General features: G+C 54.2%; 2 protein-coding genes across 2 annotated transcripts; one reads left to right on the top strand and one right to left on the bottom strand.

Moving 5' to 3' along the window:
* Nucleotides 1-4,135: 4,135 nt before the first annotated feature.
* Nucleotides 4,136-21,920, bottom strand: CCDC142 (coiled-coil domain containing 142). Its single transcript, XM_072131738.1, has 10 exons — nucleotides 21,781-21,920; nucleotides 17,506-18,525; nucleotides 7,186-7,272; nucleotides 6,956-7,105; nucleotides 6,734-6,882; nucleotides 6,538-6,648; nucleotides 6,314-6,428; nucleotides 6,037-6,214; nucleotides 4,473-4,678; nucleotides 4,136-4,398 (listed from the first exon to the last, which is right to left on the bottom strand). The coding sequence occupies exons 2-10, from the start codon at nucleotides 18,455-18,457 to the stop codon at nucleotides 4,205-4,207; spliced, it is 2,142 nt and encodes a 713-aa protein (XP_071987839.1). The 5' UTR covers nucleotides 18,458-18,525; nucleotides 21,781-21,920; the 3' UTR covers nucleotides 4,136-4,204.
* Nucleotides 7,800-9,273, top strand: LOC140108425 (uncharacterized). The gene has a single exon (XM_072131737.1). It carries the CDS (start codon nucleotides 7,800-7,802, stop codon nucleotides 9,237-9,239), a length of 1,440 nt encoding a protein of 479 aa, XP_071987838.1. The 3' UTR covers nucleotides 9,240-9,273.
* Nucleotides 21,921-23,128: the final 1,208 nt, after the last annotated feature.

Below are 23,128 nucleotides of genomic sequence, written 5' to 3' on the forward strand. Positions count from 1 at the left end.
GGAGGAGGCAGGGGGGATGTGTGAGGAGGAATGTTCCACTATACAGGAGGAGGCGGGGGGGATGTGTGAGGAGGAATGTTCCACTATACAGGAGGAAGGGGGGGATGTGTGAGGAGGAATGTTCCACTATACAGGAGGAGAGGGGGGATGTGTGAGGAGGAATGTTCCACTATACAGGAGGAGGGGGAGACGTCTGAGGAGGAATGTTCCACTATACAGGAGGAGGCGGGGGGATGTGTGAGGAGGAATGTTCCACTATACAGGAGGAGGGGGAGACGTCTGAGGAGGAATGTTCCACTATACAGGAGGATGCGGGGGATTGTGTGAGGAGGAATGTTCCACTATACAGGAGGAGAGGGGGGGATGTGTGAGGAGAAATGTTCCACTATACAGGAGGAGAGGGGGGGATGTGTGAGGAGGAATGTTCCACTATACAGGAGGAGGTGGGGATGTGTGAGGAGGAATGTTCCACTATACAGGAGGAGACGGGGGGGATGTGTGAGGAGGAATGTTCCACTATACAGGAGGAGGCGGGGGGATGTGTGAGGAGGAATGTTCCACTATACAGGAGGAGGCGGGGGGGATGTGTGAAGAGTAATGTTCCACTATACAGGAGGAAGGGGGGGATGTGTGAGGAGGAATGTTCCACTATACAGGAGGAGGTGGGGATGTGTGAGGAGGAATGTTCCACTATACAGGAGGAGGCGGGGGGGATGTGTGAGGAGGAATGTTCCACTATACAGGAGGAGGCGGGGGGATGTGTGAGGAGGAATGTTCCACTATACAGGAGGAGGCGGGGGGGATGTGTGAAGAGTAATGTTCCACTATACAGGAGGAAGGGGGGGATGTGTGAGGAGGAATGTTCCACTATACAGGAGGAGGTGGGGATGTGTGAAGAGGAATGTTCCACTATACAGGAGGAAGGGGGGGATGTGTGAGGAGGAATGTTCCACTATACAGGAGGAGGAGGGGGGATGTGTGAGGAGGAATGTTCCACTATACAGGAGGAGGCAGGGGGGATGTGTGAGGAGGAATGATCCACTATACAGGAGGAGGCGGGGGGGATGTGTGAGGAGGAATGTTCCACTATACAGGAGGAGGCGGGGGGGATGTGTGAGGAGGAATGTTCCACTATACAGGAGGAGGTGGGGGGGATGTGTGAGGAGGAATGTTCCACTATACAGGAGGAGGAGGGGGGATGTGTGAGGAGGAATGTTCCACTATACAGGAGGAGGCGGGGGGGGGGGGGTGTGTGAGGAGGAATGTTCCACTATACAGGAGGAGGCGGGGGGGATGTGTGAGGAGGAATGTTCCACTATACAGGAGGAGGCGGGGGGGATGTGTGAGGAGGAATGTTCCACTATACAGGAGGAGGAGGTGGGGATGTGTGAAGAGGAATGTTCCACTATACAGTAGGAGAGGGGGGGATGTGTGAAGAGGAATGTTCCACTATACAGTAGGAGAGGGGGGGATGTGTGAGGAGGAATGTTCCACTATACAGTAGGAGAGGGGGGGATGTGTGAGGAGGAATGTTCCACTATACAGGAGGAGGTGGGGATGTGTGAAGAGGAATGTTCCACTATACAGGAGGAGGAGGGGGGATGTGTGAGGAGGAATGTTCCACTATACAGGAGGAGGCCGGGGGGGGGGGTGTGTGAGGAGGAATGTTCCACTATACAGGAGGAGGCGGGGGGGATGTGTGAGGAGGAATGTTCCACTATACAGGAGGAGGCGGGGGGGATGTGTGAGGAGGAATGTTCTACTATACAGGAGGAGGTGGGGATGTGTGAAGAGGAATGTTCCACTATACAGGAGGAAGGGGGGGATGTGTGAGGAGGAATGTTCCACTATACAGGAGGAGGAGGTGGGGATGTGTGAGGAGGAATGTTCCACTATACAGGAGGAGGAGGTGGGGATGTGTGAGGAGGAATGTTCCACTATACAGGAGGAGGGGGAGACGTCTGAGGAATGTTCCACTATACAGGAGGAGGCGGGGGGATGTGTGAGGAGGAATGTTCCACTATACAGGAGGAGGGGGAGACGTCTGAGGAGGAATGTTCCACTATACAGGAGGAGGCGGGGGGATGTGTGAGGAGGAATGTTCCACTATACAGGAGGAGAGGGGGGGGATGTGTGAGGAGAAATGTTCCACTATACAGGAGGAGAGGGGGGGATGTGTGAGGAGGAATGTTCCACTATACAGGAGGAGACGGGGGGGGGGGGGGGATGTGTGAGGAGGAATGTTCCACTATACAGGAGGAGGCGGGGGGATGTGTGAGGAGGAATGTTCCACTATACAGGAGGAGAGGGGGGGATGTGTGAGGAGAAATGTTCTACTATACAGGAGGAGAGGGGGGGATGTGTGAGGAGGAATGTTCCACTATACAGGAGGAGACGGGAGGGGGGGATGTGTGAGGAGGAATGTTCCACTATACAGGAGGAGACGGGGGGGGATGTGTGAGGAGGAATGTTCCACTATACAGGAGGAGGTGGGGATGTGTGAAGAGGAATGTTCCACTATACAGGAGGAGACGGGGATGTGTGAGGAGGAATGTTCCACTATACAGGAGGAGACGGGGGGGGATGTGTGAGGAGGAATGTTCCACTATACAGGAGGAGACGGGGGGGATGTGTGAGGAGGAATGTTCCACTATACAGGAGGAGACGGGGGGGATGTGTGAGGAGGAATGTTCCACTATACAGGAGGAGACGGGGGGGGATGTGTGAGGAGGAATGTTCCACTATACAGGAGGAGACGGGGGGGGATGTGTGAGGAGGAATGTTCCACTATACAGGAGGAGACGGGGGGGGATGTGTGAGGAGGAATGTTCCACTATACAGGAGGAGACGGGAGGGGGGGATGTGTGAGGAGGAATGTTCCACTATACAGGAGGAGACGGGGGGGGATGTGTGAGGAGGAATGTTCCACTATACAGGAGGAGGTGGGGATGTGTGAAGAGGAATGTTCCACTATACAGGAGGAGACGGGGATGTGTGAGGAGGAATGTTCCACTATACAGGAGGAGACGGGGGGGGATGTGTGAGGAGGAATGTTCCACTATACAGGAGGAGACGGGGGGGATGTGTGAGGAGGAATGTTCCACTATACAGGAGGAGACGGGGGGGATGTGTGAGGAGGAATGTTCCACTATACAGGAGGAGACGGGGGGGGATGTGTGAGGAGGAATGTTCCACTATACAGGAGGAGACGGGGGGGGATGTGTGAGGAGGAATGTTCCACTATACAGGAGGAGACGGGGGGGGATGTGTGAGGAGGAATGTTCCACTATACAGGAGGAGACGGGGGGGGGATGTGTGAGGAGGAATGTTCCACTATACAGGAGGAGACGGGGGGGGGGGGGGGATGTGTGAGGAGGAATGTTCCACTATACAGGAGGAGACGGGGGGGATGTGTGAGGAGGAATGTTCCACTATACAGGAGGAGAGGGGGGGGGGATGTGTGAGGAGGAATGTTCTTCTACAGAGGAGGGGGAGGCATAACTAAATTACTGTCCCGGGCGCTGAACAGTTTCACTATATACTGTTCCTATCAGCGTTACCTTCCCTCTTCATTTCCACCCATCTCAATCTTGTAGAATTCCTGCATATATACTGTATCTTTATAGTGGATTAAGTTATGGGGCCTATACTAACCCTCTGTCTGTCCCCACCACTCAGCAGATTTCTTTAGGCCTTTAGGGACCTCCTCATGTATTTCTATGGGCTCATACACACAGCCGGGCTGCTACAGCGGACTTCCTCCCAGCAACGTCTGTGCATAGTCTGAGGCTGTGCTCACAATACAACAGCCGAGATTTACCCAATAACATTGCGTTAACATTGAGTTTACAAACCATAATGTAAACATGTGGTCACAATAGCAGTTTGTAGAACACAAAATGTGAACAGCAATGTAATTAGGAAATAACTTTTCCATAGTCGTGTTTTAAAATGTGTGTGAAGAAGTTACTGCCTCCTAAACCCACAGTAACAGGACAGTGATGACCTCCGCCGCCCGTCCAGCCACCCATCATCCCCGACAGTCACCCATCGCCCGTCCAGCCACCCATCATCCCCGACAGTCACCCATCGCCCGTCCAGCCACCCATCATCCCCGACAGTCACCACCACAAGGCAGAATATAAGAAATATTTAATAAAATAGAGCTCTGCAGGTATAAAATAATAATAACTTAGATTGTGCCTCAGCCCAGTCCTCCCCAGCCTTTATGGAGGCGCAGGGAGAGCCACTGGCGCTGGTTGTGGGGGAGGTAGGAGTCGTGGCTGTGCCTCGGCCTCTGTGCGGGGTAGTTATGGCTCCACACTCTGCGTCCCAGGCTGTCCAGGCTCTGCAGGCTGTCCGATAGGCTGTCCACAGCTGAGCGACACAGGGGGGGACCTGATGGGCAGAAGATTGGATTAGCGAGCAGAGAACCAGAAGATCTGCGGAAGAAAACAACAACATCTACTCACAGCAGAAAACGGAGCAGCCGCGAGCCTGCAGGTAAGTCTTATGAGACGGCTGCTGGAGGAGGCACACAATGGCGTTATCAGCCTGCTGGAAAACCGACAGAGACAGAACCGGCTCCAGCACCTCCGCAGGCAGACCCAGCTCCGGACATCGCAGCACATCACGGACGCTCTCAAAGTCACATCTCAGCTGGAGCGCCCCCTGCAGACTGAAAGACAAACACTGAGCGTCAGGAAGGGGACACCTCCCCAGATGTACAGAGCTCCCCCTGCAGTGACATCAGTACAAGATGATGGGGAGATCATCCAACCATTGATGAAACTAGAACCGGCACCGGGTGTGACCCACGTCATATCCTGAGGCCTTGAGGAGACGTCTCCACATGAGGACGATGATCTGGAGCATTGTCCTCCATGAAGACCTGCGTTATACAGGACTGGATAATAGTGTTATACCGGGAGCAGGGGCTGTACTGGACCAGTACTGACTGGACTCCTGCCCTCCATGTATCTCCTCCAAAGCCTCATGTGATGACACCAGTGGCTGATGCAATCCATAAATGGCCCTCATCATTTCTGCTCATCAGCGAACAGCACTGAGACCCCTGGTCCTTCTCCAGGTGTTCCCTTGTTATCAGGGTGAGTGATGTGGCCACAGGACGACCACTTCTTTGCCTCTCTGATACAACCTTCTGATGGCTCTCTAAGCTCAGCGGCCACTGCTGATCTATTGTTAGGAGTCACCTAATGATAATGTAAACGGTATGATAAGGAGGACTGTCTAAAAACCAATTCTGATTAAACCAAGAAATTTATTGTACAATTTCTGAATAAAACCAGTAAATATCGGTCCTTGCTAGAGAACACCACAGGTTGTGCAAATAGCGATAAAACATCTTACAGGACAGTAACAGCCACAAGTTTAGGAAGGTAACATTTAAGGACATCTACAATCACTTCTGCTGATGGAAGACGTGTCCTACTAAGGCCCCTTCCACACTAGCGAGTGTGATGCGATGAACTCGCATCACACTCGCAACGCAAGCTGCCGGGAACGCACGGCCCGAACCCTGCACCGCGGGAGTGAACTGACATGCTGAGTTCACTCCCGCGGTGCAGGGTTCGGGCCGTGCGTTCCCGGCAGCTTGCGTTGCGAGTGTGATGCGAGTTCATCGCATCACACTCGCTAGTGTGGAAGGGGCCTAAGAAGTCTGAACTTCTTTTATTATAACTCTATAAAAAATGATGCTCATCAGTCTGGGGCTACATGACCGGAGCACCTCGTCTTACAAGTCCCGCATGGTCCCCATGTGCTGTATCATTACAGGGAGTGAATAAATGATAGGATGCCCCAGACTGATGAGCAGAATCTTTATAACTCTAGTTATAATAAGAGAAGTGCTGAGGGACAACCAGTAAAGCTGATGGCACATGTCCTTAAACGTCATCTGTAAAGTTTGTAGGTCCAACCTGAACTTTCAGCCATAAACCAAATATCCCTAAGGGTTTGTGATTCGTGTACATGAGAAATAAGGACTGGTTTCAGGGACCTCGGGGAGATACACACCTGAACCTCTGCCTCTCCTGCAGTATATGCTCCATCCAGGCCTCCATGAACACCCCTACAGCGAGGGACACAGAAGAAAGCTGGCCTTCTGGAGAAAGCACGCCGACTCCTTCCAGCAAAGGCAACAGCACCGTATTAACTGCAGCCCGGGCGTACTCACTGGGGACCAAGTGTGGACCTGCAGGGAAGGTCAATGGATCATTTCCATACAGGATCAAGGTCTATATCCAGCATATTGCTTCCCGTCGCTGACGTCTGCCACTCCCTGGGCACTCACCAGCGGCCATCTTCCCTCTCCAGTGACGTCCCACAGGCATCAAACGCTGGAAAATATCCTGAGCTTGACGAGAGCAGACAGAACCCAGGAGACGCGGCAGACACAAAACAAGGCCCTGCCGAGCAGAGAAGGTCCATTACCATCCTAGAGAGGACCTCCGGGATCCCAGTACTGCAATCACACCCTCTCTGTGCGGAACAGGTAGGTCACCAGCAGTCACTCACCTCCAGGCTCTCAGACACTTTATGCAGCTTGATGTACAGTCGCTGACACTCGGGAGGCCACTCCATGCAGTCCACGGCGTCCGTCACCCTCCGCACCTCTTCGCTTATCACCTGAGAGGAGATGAGATGTGGTCAGATATACAAAGAAGTCTGCACCAGGTGTAAAGATTTGGCACTGGCCCCTCAGGCCCCCTACCGGCACATCTCCATGGGTTATCAGCAGAAGATGACACAAAGAGCCAGAAGTGGTGTAGATCTGAGAGCGACTCCTCAGCCACAGGTCACACAGCTGGAGAGATGTCAGACAGCGGCCAAGGAAGCCTTGATGACCAGAGACATCACCGGCTGCAGAAACAACATCACAGTCAGAGACTCGAGGTGGATCTGTGTGACAGGTCAAGTCTTGGAGGCTCCTTACCAGAGGTCAGAGCCTTGAGCAGCGCCACCAGCTCCTGGCACACTGTGACGAGAGCAGCAGAGGTTCTGCTGTGAGTCCTGCGAGCCCCATCATCCAGCACTGAAGTCACACATTTATCTGTAAGCGCTGAACTCAACGCCTGACACATCCCTACAGAAGACACAATGTCAGACCATGGACCTCACAGCCACTGAGCCCCCGCCCTGGACAAAGCCGCCCCAACGTCTTACCTCTGTCCCAGGAGATACAAGCCATGGTGCACAGTAAGAGATGACAATGGCGGCGGCCCTCCTCTCTGCACTGCTCCGGGAGATCACCTGTAGAAGATCATACACAACACAAACTACAATCACTACAGGACACAACATCCCACACCCTCCAGCTTCATCCACTACATAGCGGAAGGTGATGAGACTGACGTGACAAGCTCTGTGCTATATAAAGGAGAACAATAAATCATCAACATTATCAATAAAAATCACAATGAATATCCACAGAGGTCAGAATATGGAAAGATCCTCAAAAGCAAAAGGGAAGATTAAACTTCAGACTGAGGGGGGGCGTGGCTTGGACTCTGGACAGGATGGCCGCACACTAACGGAGCTCCGCAGCCCCGGTGCCTAATTAAGCTAAAAGGAGGGGAACTATCCTGGCCCCAAAGGCAAAAAATACCCCCAGAAGGGGAGCAAAGCACCCAAGACCCCGAGACACCGGGCGGACAAGCGAAACGCCGCTCACCCGCTTCTTCCTGAGGTCCGCAGCCACGACCGGAGCGGGCCCACGTGCAGCCGGGAGACCTGATAAATCAAAAGGTGACTCACCGCAATCTCCTAAAGCGCCAGCTATGGCCCCGATACCAGCAGCGGGGAGACGAGGGTCCGCGGCGACCACCGCGGCGCCGCCGGCACATGCGAGCTGCAAAGGCTCGGCTGGCCCGTCACAGGCCGCGCCAAGCCGCCATCTTAGCCCTCAGCACAAAGGACAGAGCGGCTCCCCTACAGCGCAGCAGCGCCAAAATGAAGCGGCGCAGCAGCGCCCAAACATAGCGGCGCACCAGCGCCAGAATACAACGGCGCAGCAGCGCCATAATAAAGTGGCCCCAACATCAGCCATAGCCCAGGAGCACAAACCTGGGGGGGTGAAGCCCCCTCAGTCAGAGGCTATCACCGCACCCCAGTTACAGCCCCAGGAGACTGAACCAGGCTCTGGCCAGGAAGATGGAAGACTGGGGGAACACTCTAGGGATCTTCCTCTACGATCCCCCCAACTGCCGAGAGAATTTGTCCCGGGTACCCCGTATATCCCCAGGTCAGGAGAACAAGAGGAGGAGCTGGGTGCTACCCCCACCCTCACCCGATATGCAGCACCTTCCCCAGAGTGGGCATCATCACCTGAGCACTATGACACAGAAATGAGGCCATCAGCCCCGGCACCGTACTGGCATACCCATCTCCAGAATTTGCCTACTAAAGAAGACTTTAAATCGCTGATAACTGAAGTTAAAGAGGCGTTTAAGTCTGAAATCTCAGAGGTACGGCGTGATATTCAGTGCATGACGCAGAAAATTGATGAGCTGGAGACTGCACAGGCAGACTCAAGGCGTCAGATCTCACATACGCAACATACTTTGCACTCCCAATCTGTCGCACTACAAGACATGGCCAGACACTTGGAAGATCTTGATAACAGAGGAAGACGCAACAACATTAGGGTGAGGGGCATACCAGAGGTGGAGGGCAAGGAGGATATAAGCACTACACTGCAAGCACTCTTCTCAACATTACTAGGAGAACCGGAAACACAGGTGAAGCTTGACAGAGCTAATAGAGCCTTGAGGCCTAAAACACTGGGAGGAAATCCACGGGATGTCATCTGTTGTGTGCACGACTTTGGACTGAAGGAGCGCATTATGTCTGCCGCGAGGAAAAATAAGAACTTCAATTTCAATGGAGATGCCATACAGCTCTACCAAGATCTCTCTGGAATTACACTTCAGAAGAGGCGGGTTCTACGGCCGTTGTTGGACATTCTACGTGAGAACGGCATCTCTTACCGCTGGAACTTCCCATTTGCCCTGTCGGCCACCAAGGATGGAATTACAGCCACGCTTACTGTGATTGAGGAGCTTCAGGAATTTTGTGGCATCTGGAACATTCCGACTCCACGACTTGACGACTGGGGGGCTCCCCCCCACCAGTTACGCCAGCAGCAATATAAGAGTCAGCCGCAACAAAAGAGACGAAGATCACGAGCCAGAGCTCTATCCCAGGACTCTTTTGACTAAAGAAGAACGCCTGCTAGACATATATCCTTTACAGTTTAATAGGGGTCTTATGCCTGTTTATGTTTGCTTATGTTCAGGATACCCTTTCCCCCCTCAGAATCTCTAGTTAGTAATATGCATAAAAGGCACCGGGGTTACTACCCGGATTTTCTAGATAGTTTGTGATAAATCAAAGTATTCCAGCTAGTGTAGTATTGTACTGGCAGAGAAGAATCTCTTCCTCCCCTTTCCAGGGTTACAATACCACGTTTTCCCCACTAGGTGGGTCTTTTCTGGATTCTGCTCCCTAACTCCAGATTGGGGTCTATTTGGGGGGCGGTGAACCCAGACCAGCCGACTATACTCCCCTGCTTCAGGGGCAGACCGGCTGGGTAGGCCTGCACCAGGGTCAGGAGATCTCCTCTCCCTGGTTATAGACTTGAGAAGTCATTCTTGTTTTCTTGTTATTTTCATACTTGGATTATTATCTGTTTTGATTGTTTGTCTTGTTGTATACAAGTTTTGTCCCCCCCCTTGTCACACCCCTTACCCTTCTTCCCTAGTGTTTCCAACATCTTAGGTGTACACACATCGGCACCCCCCCTCACGCCTGCACTGAAGCCTGAGGGGAGAACCCACATACAGCCCCTCTCGCCTCCTCCCTCTCTAGGACCAGGCGCATAACACGCAGGAGCAAACCACGGGTCTGGCACAGAGGTACACATTAATCAGGTAATCATGGTTCGGCTCCTAACGCTAAATGTAAAAGGGCTCAACTCAGCTCGCAAGCGAAGACTCACGCTTAATGAGCTGAAGAGGAGTAGAGCAGATGTGGTATTTTTGCAGGAAACGCATTACGACGCGACAGGGAACTTTAACTTTGCTAAGCATCTTTACCCGGTCTCTTATATGGCGTCCACAGAAAACAAAAAGGCGGGAGTGGCAATCCTGTTTTCAACATCGTGCCCTATAGTGCCTGAGACAGTGACTTTGGACCCCAAGGGCCGCTTTATCATCATCCAGGGCAAATTGTTCGGCTCACCCGTACTCCTGTGCAACATATATGCTCCCAACACATCCCAGGTTCGATTCATCACCAAAGTTCTGAATAAATTAGCTAAACTCCCACCAGCCCCCCTATTGATAGGAGGGGACTTTAATGTCATTTTTTCAGAAACTATGGACCGCCTAGCAATTGATCCCAACCCCACCACTAGATCACAGAACACCATCTCAGCCGCATTTCGTAGAGTTATCAGGAGGTTTGCCTTGTATGACTTGTGGAGGGTGGGCAACCCAGGTGACCGCTCATTTACCTTCTACTCAGCCCCACACGGCACCCATACTCGTATAGATTATTGGTTTGGAGATATACAATTCTTACGAATGATGCACACTGCAGAGGTGGGGGACATATCATGGTCAGATCATGCGCCAGTCCTCCTGCAGCTTAGAGAGGGCCTCACTACAACGAGGGTATGTCACTGGCGCCTGAATGAATCTCTCCTTAAGAAGCCCTTGGTCAGAGATGAGTTAAATGGGGCCTTGCGGGAGTATTTTCAGTTTAACGAGAAGTCGATTCCCTCCATTCCGGTGATGTGGGAAGCTCATAAAGCGGTCTTCCGAGGCCACTGCATTGAGCAGGGGTCCAGGTTGAAAAAGAATAGGGCCCATTTAGAGAAAGAGCTAAGAAAAGAAATCGATAAGCAGGAGGCAGCCTTGTTGGCCAAACCAACAAGGCGAAGGCTTAAACAGCTAATTGAGGTTAGGGAACAGTTGCGTGAGGTCCAGACCCAGGAGGTAGAGAAACTGCTGGTGTTTACTAAGCAACGGTACTATGAGCAGGCAAATAAACACCATTCACTCCTGGCAAAGCAGCTGAGGGAGAGAAGAGATCACCAAATTCCCCATATTATACGAGACTCTGGAGGCAACTCTTTGCATGACCCGAGGGCTATTGCCTCTCGTTTTCAAGAATTTTACGCCAAACTGTACTCCTTACCAAATACCCTGCCATTGGATGAGGGCAGTAGGAAAAAGTTGCTAGTAGATTTCTTGAACTCTTGCTCCCTTCCGGGTCTCCCCTTGGAGGCTATTGAGGCACTTGGCTCAGAATTAACATTGGAGGAGATAGAGGAAGTGATTAAAGGAATGCCCAACGGGAAATCTCCGGGTCCGGATGGACTCACATATCTTTATTATCAGACCTTCTCCCCTGTGTTGTTGCCGCATATGACAAAAGTGTTTAATGCGTTCTTACAAGGCGAGCCCATGCCTACAACGTTTACCCACTCCTATATCACCCTTATCCCCAAGCCGGGGAAAGATGCGACTGACTGTGCTAATTACAGGCCGATTGCACTTCTGAACGCTGATTTGAAAATATTCACAAAATTGCTGGCCAATCGCCTGATCCAATGGATCCCCCAGGTTATCCATAAAGACCAAGTGGGCTTTGTGCCGGGGCGTCAGGGTGGCGACAACACGAGGAGAACAATTGATCTTATTGATATAGTTAACAAACAAAACGACCAGGCCTTGATTCTTAGTCTAGACGCTGAGAAGGCGTTTGATCGCCTCAGCTGGCCTTTCATGTTTCAAGTGCTAGAACATATTGGAATAAAAGGCCCCTTTCTCCAGGCTCTGAGGGGGTTGTACTCAAACCCTACTGCAGAAATTAAGCTTCCGCACGCATCCTCCCCACCTCTGCAGATAAGGAATGGTACTCGTCAGGGTTGCCCACTCTCTCCTCTCTTATTCATACTTTGCATTGAACCCCTGGCCTCCGCTATCCGACAAGACCCTAATATTCATGGTATTATGGTCAGAGATAGGGAATTCAAATTGTCCTTATTTGCAGACGACATCCTGCTCACTATAACTCAACCCCTAATCTCTCTGCCTAACCTACAAGCGCGGTTACAGCAGTATGGTCGTCTATCTGGTTACAAAGTAAATACCTCAAAGACAGAAGCGCTACCCCTTAACCTTACCCAACCATTGGTGGATCAATTGCAGGCAACATTCCGATATAATTGGAAAGTTGAAGCTATTAAGTACCTGGGGATACTCCTGACCCCCTCCTATAACACACTTTATGGACAGAACTTCCCTGATAGTTTCAGAGAAATAAGGACTCTGTTGGACAACTGGAATAGTCTTCCCCTTTCCCTTTTTGGCAGGATAGCAGCGGTAAAAATGACCATCTTACCTAAGCTGCTTTACCTCTTTGAAACCCTGCCGGTGCCGGTTCCGTTGGGAGCCCTACGATCCCTGCAAGCATCAATTCTACATTTTATTTGGGCCAAAAAGAGACACAGAGTATCCAAGTCTGTGCTAATATCCCATAAATCCAGGGGCGGATTATCGGTGCCGGACCTCACCAGATACTACTGGGCAACACACCTGCGACGAATTCCAGCGTGGTCCACCTTGCCGGCATTCTCCAAATGGATGGAGATTGAGAAACTATGGATGGCTCCTTTCCACCCCAATTCTTACCTATGGCCTGAGGAGGCGCCTACATTGCCTGAACCCCAATTGGGTCCCATCTCATTCACGATCAAATTGTGGAGGACCTGTGTGACCAGGTTTCCGCTGGTATCCCAATGCTCCCCTATGCAGTCTTTCTTACACACCCCTCTAATGCAACAGGCTGGAGTTGGGCAGGAAATTAAGCCATGGCACGAGAAGGGATTGTTTAGGTTCGCAAACATAGTAGACTACAGAGATAGGAAGATTTTACCGTTCCCTGCCTTGCAGGATAAATTCCATCTTCCACACACAGCCAACTTCTACTACATTCGCATTAGACACCTCCTGCAATCCCTAAGCAATACTGAAATGGTCTCGGTGCCCACTGCGTTTGAGCACATTTGCAAAACTGCTACCCACACCTCTGGTCTTATATCAGACATCTATATGATACTATTACACCCCAGATCAGATGATCCCATAGCACATCCGTATATGGCCAAGTGGGAAAGTATAGTGGGGGGTCCAATATCCCAAGATACGTGGCGGATGATTTGGAATAGGGCAGCTAAAACCTCTCTGTGCGCTACACATAAGGAGAATCAGTACAAGCTGATGTTGCAGTGGTATCATACCCCGTCCTTGTTGCACAGATTATTTCCAGACACGCCGGATACCTGCTGGCGATGTGGTTCGCCCGGGGGAACTCTTCAACACATCTTCTGGACATGCCCATTGGTGCAGCCCTTCTGGCAGGAGGTAAAGACTCTTCTCCGAGAGGTTGTTGCAGTGGACATTCCACTCTCCCCACTATATTATTTACTAAACGTCTCCCCCCAGCCCATGGCTAAGACGGCCACAAAATTGAGCCTGCACATACTAACAGCAGCAAGATGCTTGATAGCGCAGTTTTGGAAAAGACAAGCCCCCCCCTCCCGAATGGACCTGCTTGCTAGGATAAGGGAGACTAGAAGTATGGAATACTTGACTGCCTCCCTGAACAATCGTCTCCCATTGTTTGACAAAACCTGCGAATGTTGGGATCGATACTGGATAGAGGAGCGGACAGGAGAAGGAGAATAAAATGGTCACCCCTATTGTTTCTACCCGGATGTTAACTGTTGTCGTGGTGAGTCAGTCTGAATGTCTTTTGTCAGTTTCCCCCCCATTTTTTCTGGACCTACTGGGCATGAGGCCTCAGAGGTCCTTGGTAATTAGTTTATCATTAGGATAATATTACACTGTTAAATTTTACACCCCCTTATGTTAATAGAGAATCTGAGCTGTCATTATCATTGGGGACAATGCTTGGTTTCTTTTTCTTTTTGTTTGTACCATTATTGAAAAATTCTAATGTGAAATACGTGCAAATTATTTGTTATACTGTTTTGAAAATGAAAATAAAAATACAATTATTTAAAAAAAAAAAACTTCAGACTGATCCAAATTTAAATGCCTCAAGACTCATTGTGTGTGGCCTCCATGTGCCTGTATGACCTCCCTACAACACCTGGGCATGCTACTGATGCGGCTGAGTAGTGTGTGTGGCCTCCACGTGCCTGAATGACCTCCCTACAACACCTCGGCATGCTCCTGATGAGGCTCAGTATTGTGTGTGGCCTCCACGTGCCTGAATGACCTCCCTACAACACCTCGGCATGCTCCTGATGAGGCTCAGTATTATGTGTGGCCTCCACGTGCCTGAATGACCTCCCTACAACACCTCGGCATGCTCCTGATGAGGCTCAGTATTGTGTGTGGCCTCCACGTGCCTGAATGACCTCCCTACAACACCTCGGCATGCTCCTGATGAGGCTCAGTATTGTGTGTGGCCTCCACGTGCCTGTATGACCTCCCTACAACACCTGGGCATGCTCCTGATGAGGCTCAGTATTGTGTGTGGCCTCCACGTGCCTGTATGACCTCCCTACAACACCTGGGCATGCTCCTGATGAGGCTCAGTATTGTGTGTGTGGCCTCCACGTGCCTCTATGACCTCCCTACAATACCTGGGCATGCTCCTGATAAGGCTCAGTAGTGTGTGTGGCCTCCACGTGCCTGTATGACCTCTATATAACACCTGGGCATGCTCCTGATGAGGCTCAGTATTGTGTGTGGCCTCCACGTGCCTGTATGACCTCCCTACAACACCTGGGCATGCTCCTGATAAGGCTCAGTAGTGTGTGTGGCCTCCACGTGCCTGTATGACCTCTATATAACACCTGGGCATGCTCCTAATGAGGCACAGTATTGTGTGTGGCCTCCACGTGCCTGTATGACCTCCCTACAACACCTGGGCATGCTCCTGATGAGGCGCAGTAGTGTGTGTGGCCTCCACGTGCCTGTATGACCTCCCTACAACACCTGGGCATGCTCCTGATGAGGCTCAGTATTGTGTGTGGCCTCCATGTGCCTGTATGACCTCCCTACAATACCTGGGCATGCTCCTGATGAGGCTCAGTATTGTATGTGTGGCCTCCATGTGCCTGTATGACCTCCCTACAACACCTGGGCATGCTCCTGATGAGGCTCAGTATTGTGTGTGCCCTCCACGTGCCTGTATGACCTCCCTACAACACCTGGGCATGCTCCTGATGAGGCTCAGTATTGTGTGTGGCATCCATGTACCTGTATGACCTCCCTACAACACCCCGGCATGCTCCTGATGAGGCTCAGTAGTGTGTGTGGCCTCCATGTGCCTGTATGACCTCTATATAACACCTGGGCATGCTCCTGATGAGGCTCAGTATTGTGTGTGGCCTCCATGTGCCTGTATGACCTCCCTACTACACCTGGGCATGCTTCTGATGAGGCTCAGTATTGTGTGTGGCCTCCACGTGCCTGTATGACCTCCCTACAACACCTGGGCATGCTCCTGATGAGGATCAGTATTGTGTGTGGCCTCCATGTGCCTGTATGACCTCCCTACAATACCTGGGCATGCTCCTGATGAGGCTCAGTATTGTGTGTGGCCTCCATGTGCCTGTATGACCTCCCTACAATACCTGGGCATGCTCCTGATGAGGCTCAGTATTGTATGTGTGGCCTCCATGTGCCTGTATGACCTCCCTACAACACCTCGGCATGCTCCTGATGAGGCTCAGTATTGTATGTGTGGCCTCCATGTGCCTGTATGACCTCCCTACAACACCTCGGCATGCTCCTGATGAGGCTCAGTATTGTATGTGTGGCCTCCATGTGCCTGTATGACCTCCCTACAACACCTCGGCATGCTCCTGATGAGGCTCAGTATTGTATGTGTGGCCTCCATGTGCCTGTATGACCTCCCTACAACACCTCGGCATGCTCCTGATGAGGCTCAGTATTGTGTGTGACCTCCACGTGCCTGTATGACCTCCCTACAACACCTGGGCATGCTCCTGATGAGGCTCAGTATTGTGTGTGCCCTCCACGTGCCTGTATGACCTCCCTACAACACCTGGGCATGCTCCTGATGAGGATCAGTATTGTGTGTGGCCTCCATGTGCCTGTATGACCTCCCTACAACACCTGGGCATGCTCCTGATGAGCTCAGTATTGTGTGTAACCTCCATGTGCCTGTATGACCTCCCTACAACACCTGGGCATGCTCCTGATGAGGATCAGTATTGTGTGTGGCCTCCATGTGCCTGTATGACCTCCCTACAACACCTGGGCATGCTCCTGATGAGCTCAGTATTGTGTGTGGCCTCCATGTGCCTGTATGACCTCCCTACAACACCTGGGCATGCTCCTGATGAGCTCAGTATTGTGTGTGGCCTCCACGTGCCTGTATGACCTCTCTACAACACCTGGGCATGCTCCTGATGAGGATCAGTATTGTGTGTGGCCTCCATGTGCCTGTATGACCTCCCTACAATACCTGGGCATGCTCCTGATGAGGCTCAGTATTGTGTGTGGCATCCATGTACCTGTATGACCTCCCTACAACACCCCGGCATGCTCCTGATGAAGCTCAGTAGTATGTGTGGCCTCCATGTGCCTGTATGACCTCTATATAACACCTGGGCATGCTCCTGATGAGGCTCAGTAGTGTGTATGACCTCCCTACAACACCTGGGCATGCTCCTGATGAGGTTCAGTATTGTATGTGTGGCCTCCATGTGCCTGTATGACCTCCATACAATACCTGGGCATGCTCCTGCTGAAGTTTAGTATTGTGTGTGGCCTCCACGTGCCTGTATGACCTCCATACAATACCTGGGCATGCTCCTGATGAGGCTCAGTGTTGTGTGTGCCCTCCACCTGCCTGTATGACCTCCCTACAACACCTCGGCATGCTCCTGATGAGGCTCAGTATTGTGTGTGGCCTCCATACAACACCTGGGCATGCTCCTGATGAGGCTCAGTACTGTGTGTGGCCTCCACCTGCCTGTATGACCTCCCTACAACACCACGGCATGCTCCTGATGAGACTCAGTATTGTGTGTGGCCTCCATGTGCCTGTATGACCTCCCTACAACACCTGGGCATGCTCCTGATGAGGCTCAGTATTGTGTATGCCCTCCACCTGCCTGTATGACCTCCCTACATCTCCTCGGCATGCTCCTGATGAGGCTCAGTAGTGTATGACCTCACTACAACACCATCGCATACTCCTGATGAGGCTCAGTAGCGTGTGTGGCCTCCATGTGTCTGTATGACCTCCCCAGGGCTGTGGAGTCGAACTTGTGGTCAGAGCAGACCAACACTGATACCGGAGTACCCTAGAGTGCTTTTTGAGCAGATTAAGAAACAACCCCCACGCCCCAGGTAGAGGCAGATACAGGACAACTACAATGAGTGACCGCAGCGACACGTGCCGATTACCTACCAGATGTCAGTAGACTGTGTAGAAAGTGGATGAGAGCGGTGGTCCTGGCGCTGGCAGCTAGGGCTGGGTAAAAGGTCTGGCAGAGATGGGCCCAGAAGAGCGGCCACAGGCGCCGGAGGTACTCGTCATACAGGAGGGACCCCTCCACTCTACTCTGTAGCATCTGCAGCTGAGGGGCCACCTCACGATGATCCTGGTGGATAAGGCTTGACAGAAGTGATGAAAAGGCTCCGCCTCCCTCCTGTGGCACCGCCCCTTCACTTTGTACATCCTCCAGCCAGTGACGTGGACCGGCCTGCAGGAAGTGGCGGGTCAGCAGCCAGGCCCTCTCCTCCACTATAATCTCCAGGGCCCTAGTGCAGGATATGGGCCGCACATCCATCCATGGCGCCGCCCCTGCCGACACGTCCGCTACGACCTTGTTATGGATGGTCAGAATGCGGCACAGATCTCCCAGGCCCTCTGCAGACACCAGCGCACGCAGGACGAGCCTCTCCGTCAGGGCAGCGACCTGCACAGATACGAGCTGCAGCTTCCGCCTCACCTCCTCCAGGGTCTGGTGTAACGGGGAGGTCAGAGGGCACAGCAGGTGACTGGTACGGACCCTGCGCTGTAGTGAAGCCCCCGCCCGGCACAGGTCCTGCAGTCTCCTACACGCAGCCTCCAGTCCTGACAGCGTCGTCCGCTCCACCATCTTGTAATAGTCCAGCACCTGCATCTGGAGGAGGACAAACTCCCGCACCAGAGTGAGGAGGTGGCGCTGCCCCCGCAGGAGGAGCAGCGCAGCGTCATGTCTGACTACAGAGCCGGCTGTCAGCTCCTCCCCTTCACTGGTGACATCACAGCGCAACAGCTCTCTCTGGAGGGAGGAGCGAGGAGAGGAGGGCGAACCTAAAAGACCTGAGGGGAGGCCATGTCTGTGATCAGACCAGGGGGCCCCCCGTCTCCTCATTGGCTCACGAGGATCAGATGGTGAAGCTCCTCCTCTGCACCGGACTCAATCCTCATCACATTCATCGTCTGCAAAAGAGAGAAGACTTCACCATAACCAGCGAGACCCACCGGCAGCTCAGAGTACAGCCAGCCCTGCACTACGCCATAATAACTGGGGGGGGGAGAGGACGCCATATAACAGGGAGGGGGGGGGGGGGGGGGGGAGAGGACGCCATATAACAGGGAGGGGGGGGGGGGGGGGGAGAGGACGCCATATAACAGGGAGGGGGGGGGGGGGAGAGGACGCCATATAACAGGGAGGGGGGGGGGGGGGGGGAGAGGACGCCATATAACAGGGGGGGAGGGGGGGAGAGGACGCCATATAACAGGGGGGGGGGGGGGGGGAGAGGACGCCATATAACAGGGGGGGGGGGGGGGAGAGGACGCCATATAACAGGGGGGAGGGGGGAGAGGACGCCATATAACAGGGGGGGGGGGGGGGGAGAGGACGCCATATAACAGGGGGGGGGGGGGGGAGAGGACGCCATATAACAGGGGGGGGGGGGGGGGAGAGGACGCCATATAACAGGGGGGGGGGGGGGGAGAGGACGCCATATAACAGGGGGGGGGGGGGGGGAGAGGACGCCATATAACAGGGGGGAGGGGGGAGAGGACGCCATATAACAGGGGGGGGGGGGGGGAGAGGACGCCATATAACAGGGGGGGGGGGGGGAGAGGACGCCATATAACAGGGGGGGAGGGGGGAGAGGACGCCATATAACAGGAGGGGGGGGGGGGAGAGGACGCCATATAACAGGGGGGGAGGGGGGAGAGGACGCCATATAACAGGGGGGGAGGGGGGAGAGGACGCCATATAACAGGAGGGGGGGGGGGGGGAGAGGATGCCATATAACAGGAGGGAGGGGGGAGAGGACGCCATATAACAGGAGGGAGGGGGGAGAGGACGCCATATAACAGGGGGGGGGGGGGGAGAGGACGCCATATAACAGGGGGGGAGGGGGGAGAGGACGCCATATAACAGGGGGGGAGGGGGGAGAGGACGCCATATAACAGGGGGGGAGGGGGGAGAGGACGCCATATAACAGGGGGGGAGGGGGGAGAGGACGCCATATAACAGGGGGGGAGGGGGGAGAGGACGCCATATAACAGGGGGGGAGGGGGGAGAGGACGCCATATAACAGGAGGGAAGGGGGGAGAGGATGCCATATAACAGGAGGGGGGGGGAGAGGACGCCATATAACAGGAGGGGAGGGGGGAGAGGACGCCATATAACAGGAGGGGAGGGGGGAGAGGACGCCATATAACAGGAGGGGAGGGGGGAGAGGACGCCATATAAAAGGGGGGAGGGGAGAGAGGACGCCATATAACAGGAGGGAGGGGGGGAGAGGACGCCATATAACAGGAGGGGAGGGGAGAGAGGACGCCATATAACAGGAGGGGGGGGGGAGAGGACGCCATATAACAGGAGGGGAGGGGGGAGAGGACGCCATATAACAGGGGGGAGGGGAGAGAGGACGCCATATAACAGGAGGGAGGGGGGGGGGAGAGGACGCCATATAACAGGAGGGAGGGGAGGAGAGGACGCCATATAACAGGAGGGGGGGGGGGGGAGAGGACGCCATATAACAGGAGGGGGGGGGGAGAGGACGCCATATAACAGGAGGGGAGGGGGGAGAGGACGCCATATAACAGGAGGGGGGGGGGGGGGAGAGGACGCCATATAACAGGAGGGGGGGGGGGAGAGGACGCCATATAACAGGAGGGGGGGGGGGGGAGAGGACGCCATATAACAGGAGGGGAGGGGGGAGAGGACGCCATATAACAGGAGGGGGGGGGGGGGAGAGGACGCCATATAACAGGAGGGGGGGGGGAGAGGACGCCATATAACAGGAGGGAGGGGGGGGAGAGGACGCCATATAACAGGGGGGGGAGGGGAGAGAGGACGCCATATAACAGGGGGGAGGGGGGAGAGGACGCCATATAACAGGGGGGGGGGGGAGAGGACGCCATATAACAGGGGGGGGGGGGAGAGAGGACGCCATATAACAGGGGGGAGGGGGGAGAGGACGCCATATAACAGGGGGGGGGGGGAGAGAGGACGCCATATAACAGGGGGGGGGGAAGAGGACGCCATATAACAGGGGGGGGGGAAGAGGACGCCATATAACAGGAGGGAGGGGGGGGGAGGACGCCATATAACAGGGGGGGAGGACGCCATATAACAGGGGGGGAGGGGAGAGAGGACGCCATATAACAGGGGGGAGGGGGGAGAGGACGCCATATAACAGGGGGGGGGGAAGAGGACGCCATATAACAGGGGGGGGAGGGGGGAGAGGACGCCATATAACAGGAGGGAGGGGGGGGGGGGAAGGACGCCATATAACAGGAGGGAGGGGGGGGGGAGGACGCCATATAACAGGGGGGGAGGACGCCATATAACAGGGGGGGAGGGGAGAGAGGACGCCATATAACAGGGGGGAGGGGGGAGAGGACGCCATATAACAGGGGGGAGGGGGGAGAGGACACCATATAACAGGGGGGGGGGAAGAGGACGCCATATAAAAGGGGGGAGGGGAGAGAGGACGCCATATAACAGGAGGGAGGGGGGAGAGGACGCCATATAACAGGAGGGGGGGGGGGAGAGGACGCCATATAACAGGAGGGGGGGGGGGAGAGGACGCCATATAACAGGAGGGGGGGGGGGGGAGAGGACGCCATATAACAGGAGGGGGGGGGGGGGAGAGGACGCCATATAACAGGGGGGGAGGGGGGAGAGGACGCCATATAACAGGGGGGGAGGGGAGAGAGGACGCCATATAACAGGAGGGAGGGGGGAGAGGACGCCATATAACAGGAGGGGGGGGGGGGGAGAGGACGCCATATAACAGGAGGGGGGGGGGGGAGAGGACGCCATATAACAGGAGGGGGGGGGGGGGGAGAGGACGCCATATAACAGGAGGGGGGGGGGGAGAGGACGCCATATAACAGGGGGGGAGGGGGGAGAGGACGCCATATAACAGGGGGGGAGGGGGGAGAGGACGCCATATAACAGGGGGGAGGGGGGAGAGGACGCCATATAACAGGGGGGGGGGAAGAGGACGCCATATAACAGGAGGGGAGGGGGGAGAGGACGCCATATAACAGGAGGGGGGGGGAGAGGACGCCATATAACAGGGGGGAGAGGACGCCATATAACAGGGGGGAGGGGAGAGAGGACGCCATATAACAGGAGGAGGGGGGGGGGGAGAGGACGCCATATAACAGGAGGAGGGGGGGGGAGAGGACGCCATATAACAGGGGGGGCCTTTATAATTTCTTTACCTTTAGTCTGTGCTTTTATATCAAGGCTCCGCAACCACAACACATCGCACTGCACTCCGGGAAATGTAGTCCAGCACAGAGCGGAAGTGCACTGCATGCCGGGAAATGTAGTCCAGCACAGAGCGGAAGTGCACTGCATGCCGGGATATGTAGTCCAGCACAGAGCGGAAGTGCACTGCATGCCGGGAAATGTAGTCCAGCACAGAGCGGAAGTGCACTGCATGCCGGGAAATGTAGTCCAGCACAGAGCGGAAGTGCACTGCATGCCGGGAAATGTAGTCCAGCACAGAGCGGAAGTGCACTGCATGCCGGGAAATGTAGTCCAGCACAGAGCGGAAGTGCACTGCATGCCGGGAAATGTAGTCCAGCACAGAGCGGAAGTGCACTGTGCCTTGCCCCCTAGTGGTCAGGACCTGAGTATATACCCCATCACCTGCAGGGATCATACTGCCCCCTAGTGGTCAGGACCTGAGTATATACCCCATCACCTGCAGGGACCATACTGCCCCCTAGTGGTCAGGACCTGAGTATATACCCCATCACCTGCAGGGACCATACTGCCCCCTAGTGGTCAGGACCTGAGTATATACCCCATCACCTGCAGGGATCATACTGCCCCCTAGTGGTCAGGACCTGAGTATATACCCCATCACCTGCAGGGACCATACTGCCCCCTAGTGGTCAGGACCTGAGTATATACCCCATCACCTGCAGGGACCATACTGCCCCCTAGTGGTCAGGACCTGAGTATATACCCCATCACCTGCAGGGATCATACTGCCCCCTAGTGGTCAGGACCTGAGTATATACCCCATCACCTGCAGGGATCATACTGCCCCCTAGTGGTCAGGACCTGAGTATATACCCCATCACCTGCAGGGACCATACTGCCCCCTAGTGGTCAGGACCTGAGTATATATCCCATCATCTGCAGGGACCATACTGCCCCCTAGTGGTCAGGACCTGAGTATATATCCCATCATCTGCAGGGACCATACTGCCCCCTAGTGGTCAGGACCTGAGTATATACCCCATCACCTGCAGGGATAATACTGCCCCCTAGTGGTCAGGACCTGAGTATATACCCCATCACCTGCAGGGATCACACTGCCCCCTAGTGGTCAGTACCTGAGTATATACCCCATCACCTGCAGGGACCATACTGCCCCCTAGTGGTCAGGACCTGAGTATATACCCCATCACCTGCAGGGATCACACTGCCCCCTAGTGGTCAGTACCTGAGTATATACCCCATCACCTGCAGGGACCATACTGCCCCCTAGTGGTCAGGACCTGAGTATATACCCCATCACCTGCAGGGATCATACTGCCCCCTAGTGGTCAGGAC

This window comes from Engystomops pustulosus, unplaced genomic scaffold (genome assembly GCF_040894005.1).
Source record: "Engystomops pustulosus unplaced genomic scaffold, aEngPut4.maternal MAT_SCAFFOLD_129, whole genome shotgun sequence".
NCBI lineage: Eukaryota > Metazoa > Chordata > Amphibia > Anura > Leptodactylidae > Engystomops > Engystomops pustulosus.